This window comes from Pipistrellus kuhlii, unplaced genomic scaffold, assembly GCF_014108245.1.
Source record: "Pipistrellus kuhlii isolate mPipKuh1 unplaced genomic scaffold, mPipKuh1.p scaffold_m20_p_3, whole genome shotgun sequence".
NCBI lineage: Eukaryota > Metazoa > Chordata > Mammalia > Chiroptera > Vespertilionidae > Pipistrellus > Pipistrellus kuhlii.
Genome location: NW_023425529.1, coordinates 81,096,896 through 81,105,422, shown reverse-complemented (window position 1 = coordinate 81,105,422; position 8,527 = coordinate 81,096,896). Strand labels below are relative to the sequence as shown.

The 8,527-nt window shown below is 47.7% G+C and overlaps 1 protein-coding gene across 1 annotated transcript in view; it reads left to right on the top strand.

The window, feature by feature from the left end:
* The window catches only part of PRMT8 (protein arginine methyltransferase 8), an 80,443-nt gene that overhangs the window by 24,638 nt on the left and 47,278 nt on the right, over positions 1-8,527 (top strand). Inside the window, exons 5-6 of the mRNA XM_036458023.2 lie at positions 2,519-2,526; positions 5,912-6,118. Coding sequence (XP_036313916.2) covers positions 2,519-2,526; positions 5,912-6,118 — 215 coding nt within the window. The remainder of the gene's footprint in view (positions 1-2,518; positions 2,527-5,911; positions 6,119-8,527) is intronic.

Below are 8,527 nucleotides of genomic sequence, written 5' to 3'. Positions count from 1 at the left end.
GGACAGTCCATGAGTCCCTCTTCATCACACATAAGCATGAGTGGGTTTTAATTTTCAGAATGCAATTGCTCTATTCTTCTCCCACAATGTTCTTCTCAACCCACAGCTTATCGTGATTACATCCCTGTGTTATTAAACACGCTTCCACAAAATTAAAAGGCTGTGTAGCCTGCACTGTGTCAATGTTCATGTAGTCACTTGTGCTTTGTGGAACCTCTAAGTCGACTCCTATTTTTTGCCATTAAATACTCCTTTCACAAAAATTCTTGCAGCTACATGCTTATGATTATCTATGATTCTTTCCTTAGGATATACTTAAAAAATGGAATTATAGGGCTAACAGATTTCTGCTTTTTGTCACTTTTACTGAATTTTTATCAAACTACCCTCCCAAAAGTTCCCACTAGAATTGTATGAAAGTACTTATTTCCTGCAGCCATTAAAGGATTTTTAGTAGTTTGGGGGTAGAGGGAGGGGAGCTGAGATTATTTGGTATTTAAGAATTATAACTTTTCTGCTTTAATTAAAGTTACCTGATTTCTAAACAGGTTAAATATTTTTGCCAGTTGTCAATTTGCCATTTGTGCTTATTCTCATGTGATTTCGCTATAAGCTCCTTTGTCCAGTGTTAAATTGGGATGTTCTTCTCTCTCTCGTTGGTTTGTAAGAGCTCTGTCCATATAAAGTATATTAACCTCACCTGTCAGGAATGGCAGAAATGTACTCTCAGTTTACCACTTCCTTTAAATTTGGTTTGTAATACTTATTGACTGGGACTGCACTATTGTCTGCTTGCTAGACATCTTCTCTTACATGCCTCAATAGCATTAAACATTTCATGAATCGAAATTGAAATTCATCATTTCCCTGGCCACCCTGCCCTTCCTGCTGGCTGGCTTGTTTCTGTTGGAGCACCACCGTTTGTCTGGTCCCCAGGCTTGAAATGTTGGAGGCATCTCTGGTTCCTGATATGTCATCCGTGGCCAACTCCCAGAGCTTCTCTTCTCTGGCAGGCAGCCCATACTTACACACAGTGCTTCAGGTACCATTATTTTTTGACTGAACTTTGCAAATAGTCTCATAGGTTCACGCCTTGCCTCCCCATTGCCAAGGCTTCTACTCCTCCTTGCCCCTGTGGGACACTCACCACATTCATCTTCCTAAAGTAGAGCTCGAACATAGAACTCTCTGCTTAAGAATGGCCAACAGCTCCCCACTGTCCTGTTTGTTTAATTACCTCACAGCCTGGCCATGATTTCACTTCAGCCGAATCTCCCAATATCTCCGCCAAATTGCTCCCCAAAACTCACTGCTTTCCTGCTTCTTTACCTCTTTGCTCAAGCCATTCCCTCCTCCTGGAATCCTCCCCATCACTCCACCTACCAAATTCATTCAGAAAGTACCCCACCCACCCCACTGCTGCCATCCCAGGCTTTTCTGACTCTTTAAATGGAAATGAATTCTCTCTTCTTTGAGCCCCCAGAACAAGTTACTTGACCTTCTCTTGTAAAACAAACCTTATTCCATCATCCAGTGGAGCCTCAAAGGTGTTATACTCCTGCTAGAAAGCAGAGTGCTTTGACGGTACTCTCCTGTACATCTGCTTCTCCCCCAGGACCCGCAGGGCGCCTCGCTGCAACAGGTGCTCACTGGGTATTTGTGGAGTGAAAAGCACCACCCACATAGCTGAATGCCCAAGAATCCTGGGCCACTGCTCTTTCCCACCCCACTCCCAGCCTCCTGGGATGGCACAGCTTTGAGCTCATGAGCAGAGTGCAAGTCCCCTCTGCAGGAGGCTGACAGCCTGTGACACCAGAGACAGGGCCCAGTTACTATTTTGTTGCCCCGACCTGTAGTGATTGAGCTGAATGACCCTCCATATTTACTCATTTCTTTCCCTCATGAATGTAATGAGTGCACGTGGTTGACTCTTTGTAAATTGGCTGCTGGGGGGTCTCAGGGACCCCATGGAAAAGAAGAGCTTGGAATGAGTTGAATGGTAGTTATCGGGTGCAAGAGGCAGGCCCCTGTGACCTTGACCACACATACTGGTGGACTAACTAGGACTTTTTCTCTTCTTAATATATTTAAATAGAGTCAAGATTGGGGTCAGCTTCATGCACAGAGCGTTTTTTTCAGCTTTAGAGGTGACTCTGCAGGCACCACGAGAGAGTGCAATTGACACAGTCTATTTTTAGCCTCCCTGAGACCGTGACCAGCATCCCAAGCTGAGGGTGGGCACACCTGCTGCATTCTAATGAGGCAGCCCGATTGCCTGTGCCAGTGAGCCTGGGATCTCGACGACCTGAAATCCAATGTTGCTAAACTGGGAAGCCTGCTTATTTCCCAGAGGCTGTAGCCTAGATACACCAGGAAAATGGGACCATCACATTCCCCTGTTGACTCCCCTCCAGCCCCTGGCAGTCTTGGGGTTGTGCCCACAGCATGATAAAGGGAAGAAGCCACTAGCTTTTTCTTTATCTTGCTCTGTCGTAGTTCCTCCCTGTTTCCTTTGCAGGAAAGGAGGTAGGAAGTCTGAGGTGACCCAGCTCACAGATGAGAAAAATGAGGCAGAGAACAGGGACATGTTTATGTAACCTGAATATTAATAACTAGAGGCCCAGTGCATGAAATTAGCACAGGAAGAGGGTCTCCTCAACTCAGCCTGCACTCTCTCCAATCTGGGTCTCCTCAGGACCTCTGGCTCCTAACCATTCACCTGCCTGCCAGCCTGATCCCCCTAACTGCTCTCCCCTGCCTGCATGTTCACCCTAACTGTTCTTCCCTGCTGGTCTGATCCCCCTGCCTGCCTGATCATCTCTCACGTCCTCTGTTTTGGCCCCGCCAGCATGACTTTGTCGAGAAGGATGTCAAGAAGGTCATCTGGAAGATGTTCAGTCTAATTAGCATATTACCCTTTTATTAGTAATAGATACCACCTTGTCCTAAAAATGCAGGATGTTTCCAGGTTTTCCTATTGTGGAATAGGAGTCCACAGTAACATCCTGGGTTCTGACCAAGGCTTATGTGCTTGTGCTTTATCTCAGCAGATATGATTCCTAGAAGACTTTTGGATGTACCTTGAACATTTCTATTGAATCATCCTCAAAAATGTTGAACCACTTTAAACTCCCACCAACAACCATGCATGTGCCCTCTGTCCCACTTTGATGCCAATATCATTGATTTCTTCCTAGAAGCTTCCCTCTTGTTAGCCAAAATTGCTTGGTACTTGAGCCAATCTCATTGTTTAGCTGGGCAATTGATTTCCCGAGATAGAATTATGGAGGAGGAAAACTTGTTTTCCTCTACCTTTCTGAGTTCTTAGTGGAGGCCCTTGTAATAAAAGACAGATCACCAAGAGAAAAACAAAAATTCATTAGCATGTGTACCTCGTGTATATGTGGGAGATTCCAGGGAAAAATGAGTAACTCCCCAAGGTGGCTTAGAATGCAGATTTAAATCTTCCTAGAAAAAGGGGATGGGGGATGTAGGCCTCTTAGTGGAGAGTAAATGATTTTTAGGAAAGATGAATGGGGTGAAGGTGGGGGGAGTAATAGTTTGTAACAAAGTTTGGGTGTGATGTCAACTTCCACTCTCCTATCCTGTGACAGGAGTTAGTCTTCTTTGCCTGATGATACTTCTCCTGTCAAGGGGACCTATGATATCTAAGCTCCTTTTGGGGGGTCCAGTTTTAGGCAGATCAGGAGACTTCAGTGAAAACCTCTGCATGAATTTGCTATTTTTCAAGCATCTGCAGCTCAAGATCATCAAAATAACAAGACAGCATATGTTGAGATGGCATGTTCTCTGACCTTCAGAATAAACCCAACAAAAGCTTATTTCCTCTCTTAGATGATTTGCCACAGAAGCATTATTCCCTGGAAACGGTATTCTGACTAGACCTTCCTGGGAGTGGTCATAACATACCCTGTGCTTGTACAAGGTGTGGGCCACATCACTAAATAATCCAGGGGCAGTTTTCTCATTTTGTGGAAAGGGAGATAAAATTGTGATAGTTTATCTCCCTTTCCACAGGTTTCTTGGGAGTTTGTGTCTCTGCTGCCTCCCTCCTCCCTCTCCCTCCCCCCCAGCAGCTCCAGGGCCTCGGCCATGGGCCTTAAAGCTGCTGGGCGAAAGGCCTGTGGGTTTGTGTCTCAGATCAGGCCCCCTCAGGCCTAGCACAGCCATGGCAGGGTTTGGTACTGCAGGGTGCCAGCCTCCCTGCTGGTTTGTGTCTCTGATTGGGCCCCCACAGCCCCAGCACCAACCATGGCTGGCAGGGCGTGGGACTGCAGGGTGCCAGCCTCCCTGCTGGTTTGTGTCTCAGATCAGGCCCACAGCAGCCCCAGCACTGCCATGGCAGGACTTGGTACTGCTGGGTGCCAGCCTCCCTGCTGGTTTATGTCTCCAATCCAGCCCCTGCCGCGCCCCCCCCCCTCCCCTCCCAGGCCACCTGGCCGCTATGGGCCTCACCATCTTGGTTGGGTTAATTTGCATATTCACTCCTATTGGCTGGTAGTGTAGCAAAGGCACTACGGTCAATTTGCATGTTTCTCTTTTATTAGATAGGATAATAATAATTTATTATATGCCAGGCAGTGTTTTAATATATTTACTTATAGTAACTCATTCAAATTTCTGGACAACTCCATCAGGTAGTTTTTATTTTGATCTCTGCTTATGGAGGAGGAAACTGAGGCACAGTGATGACAAAATGACTTCCCCAGATCATTTGTCAGCCAAGTAGCAGGGCAGAGTTTGAATGCCAGGCGGTGTGGTCCCATGGTTTGCATTCTTGCTCTATGCTGTCTGCCTCTCAATGTCTTCTTTCATTTTATGAGAGTCCAGGTAGGATCCAGGAGCCCTGATTCTCAGCCCCAGACAACCAGCCACACTGCACATAACTCCCTCTGTTTTTAAAGATGCTTCTGCTCTGAGTCCTTTGCTGTGCTATGCACTCCTGCGTTTCCTCCACTCCAGGGAGAGGAGGCTCTTCCTGTCAGACTGTGCAGAGAGGCTTAAACTTCTGGGCCCGGAAGTTCTCCAAGTTTCTATCTCCCTCTCCCTCCTCCCCTTGGCCTGTGGGAGTGGCAGGTGGTCAGTGCTGGGCAGCAGCAGTGGGTGTGCAGCTGGGCCAGTGTCAGGTCTGGGAACCCAGAAAGAGCAGGGCTGGTGGTACCCGGACAGGTCACCGAGTGGCGGGTCTTCACAGTTCAGGCAAATTGCTGAAGTCCAGAGCGACCATGAATCAGAAACCAGAGTGGGAGACAGCAGGTGTGAGACCCAGAACCCCAGAGACTTGCATTGTGGGGGCCCTTGGGGGTGACTTCCTAAGGAGGCAGATGGGATTCATTTTAATTTAATAAACACTCAGTGCTCTGACCTTTTCTAAGCTCTTTATAAGCACCAACTTGTCCAATCCTCAGGACAACTCTAGGTGATGAGAACCATTCTATCCCCATTCTAGATAAGGGGAAACAGAGGCACCACGAGGTTAGTCACTTTGCTCAAGGTAATACAGCTAGTACAGAGAGCAGGATTCATGTTTCAGGAGACTGGCTCTGGAGTCTCTTCTCCAGTGACCATGCTGGACATCTTTCCCTTTATTGAATGTTCACTATTTGCCTCTAAAGAAAGGTATTGTCCTAATTTAACAGAGATGGAAACTGAGGCCTAGATGGGCTCAAGTCACTTGACTAGCAAGAGATGGATCTGGATTCAACCCAGATCTGTTTGGCTCCTGAGTTGCATGGCACCTCAGCCATCAATGTGACCGCCAGAAACCTTGAAGGCACCACCCACCCCGCAGGAGTGGCCATTCGGATGACTGGAGCGGGCCTCAGGGACCAGGAAGGGAGGAGGGGCAAAATCTCAGAGGGCAGGGCCTTGCTGCCACTGTTCACACCAGGCTCCCTTTTTTCGCCCTCAGGTGAGCAGTACCCCCTCTCAGCCCCCTCAGCCTGTGATCCCATCCAAGCCTGTGCAATGTGTCCATCATGTGTCCACTCAACCCAGCTGTCCAGGACGGGGCAAGATGTCCAAGCTGCTGAACCCAGAGGAGATGACCTCAAGAGATTATTACTTCGACTCCTATGCCCACTTTGGGATCCACGAGGTAAACCATCCTGAGCTGGTGGCCGAATGGGGCAAGCTTGGCCCTGGTGTTCCATCACTGTCCTCTGAGGCAGCATGTGCTCAACTCTCCAGTGTCATGAAGTGAGTTATCCCAGTGGTCCGAGGCCCCTGACTCTCTCTCAATCCAGAGTCCCTCTGGGAGGGGGTCAGGGCCAGGCCTGGCGCAGGTGAGTAGGTGAAAGCGTGTGTCTGTGTTACTTAGCTGGTGAGCAAGGAGAGCTCAGGGTCTCTGTTTTACAGCCCAACACCTGTGTCTCTTCCCAGTCCTCAGTTCTGGGGGTCCAGGTGGACTGAACATCCTTGGTCCTTTCTCCGGGAGCTCAGATGCTTTGAAGCTAGGGTCCTATAGCCAAAGGCCTTCTGGAGGTTATAGGGTCAGCCTTCAGGCAGGATGGACATGAACCCTTAGGTTTGTCCCGGACCAATGAGTGCCTCCAGGGAAGAAATGCAGCAAGTGTCCTTGGAAACCTGGCCCAGGTCTGGCACCCTGATTGGTTCTCAGGAAATTTCTTTGTGTAAATGCTTGTCTTAATCCACAGCAGGGAAGACTTCCGGGAGCTGCAGCATAGAACAGAGCTTCCTGACAAGAGGCTTCATGAGACCTGTACTCCCAGCCCTGCCTGCATCACCTTTTAACTCTCTCAAGCCACCCCAAATAAATGAGTCTATTTAAACTGCATGCTTACTGCTCTAAGCACAGTATATGTATCATTTCATTTACTCTTCCTAAGAACCCTACAAAGAAAATATTTCTATTATCTCCTCAAGAAATACTGAAAAAGGGAAAAAGATTTGCTTGTTATGCAAATGCCTTTTCAAAATATGTCTCAAAGCCCGCCTTCCAATTGGATGCTTCTGTAAACCCTTCCTGTATCAAAAGGCTGCACTGCCATTGCCAGGCATGTTTAGTAATAATAATCAGCACTTTTCTTGAGTGCTTACAAGAATCTGGCTGTTGTTCTGGGTGTGTTATATTATTGGCTCATTTATTCCTCAGGTCAATCCTATGAGGTTGGTATTATTATCTGTCTCCATTTTATAGATGAGGATGTAAGACCTTAAACATCAGATCGACCTTCATTCATCCTTGCCGGTTCCTTTGCACACAAGGTTATAGGCTAATGAATAGCAGAGCTAGAAATGAAACCTTTGAATTTTGGGCTCAGGGGCTTCAAAATTCAAAATTTTAAAAAAAACATAGCCATATAGTTTCTAAAACAGTTCACTTTTCCTGGAAATGTTGATGCTGTTCCTGCTGGCTCCTTTGCAATTCCACGTGGCAGTAGAGAGTGGATGTGGGGTCCCTCAGTTACTACCAGACTCTGGCTCAAGGTTTGGCCCCATGAGAACCCCTCTCCACATAAAAGCTCCGGCCTGTGGTGCGGGCCTGGCCCAGGGTGGCCTGGGCAGTCAAGCTTGCTGGTTTTGGTGGATCGAATGCCCTGTCAGGGCAGATGGGTGAGTTGTTATGCCTATTGTGATCCTCCTTCCGTGGGACCTGGGGTTGGGATGGTGCACACGTAGAGCCCTGTCTGGGGCCTGTGAGAGGCTCTGAGAGGCAGAAAGGACTCCTCCTTCAAGAGCTCTGCTCCCCAAGGTCCTGCGGCTAGTTAAAGGATGTGCCCTCCATGTGATTAATTCTAACAGGCTCATGGCTCTGAGAACCTATATCAGGGCAGAACTGCAGTCCCGGGGCCCTGATGTGCTCCCCTTGGGGCTTTCCGAAACCCCTCCTGACAGAAACCAACCCTCCACAACGTGCATTCAACTCCCCACTCATCTTTAGGCTGCGCTCCCTCACGGAGCCTCCTCTGACTGACTTCTCGAACACCTCCCTCTGAATTGTTAAGTTCTTGCTGGGCAACATTTGACACCTAGGATGTGCTCTCCTGGGCTACTGTAATCTCTATAATTCTTCAGGTCTTGGTTCCCCAGCCTCTAACCCAGTGTTTGGGCACATCATCTGATTGGCAAAGGTTTATTGATGTGCCTGCTAGTCTCATCACTCGGGTGATGCCTGGCTAGCACCATGGCCAACCATCCAGCAGGGTATGATCTCCATTGAGATGGGACACCAAGGGTCATCAAATAAACATTATAGTATGCCTCCTCAATTTCATGTATTGATAGAAAAATCAAATTTGTACATGAACACATATAAACATAGTGTTGACTGAGCTAATTAAGTTGGAGTAAGAGATCTGCAGGTCATAGATAACATGTCTTTTCTTAGTAACCTACCCTAGAATAGTTAGCAATCCTTCACATGAGAAAGTACTTCTGATCATCTAACTTAAGTTCCTCCTCCTGCTGCTGCTGGCCATCTCTAGATCCTGGCCTCAGGGAAACACAAAGGTCGGTAATGCAGGGGTGGCTAGTTGTCCTTCCT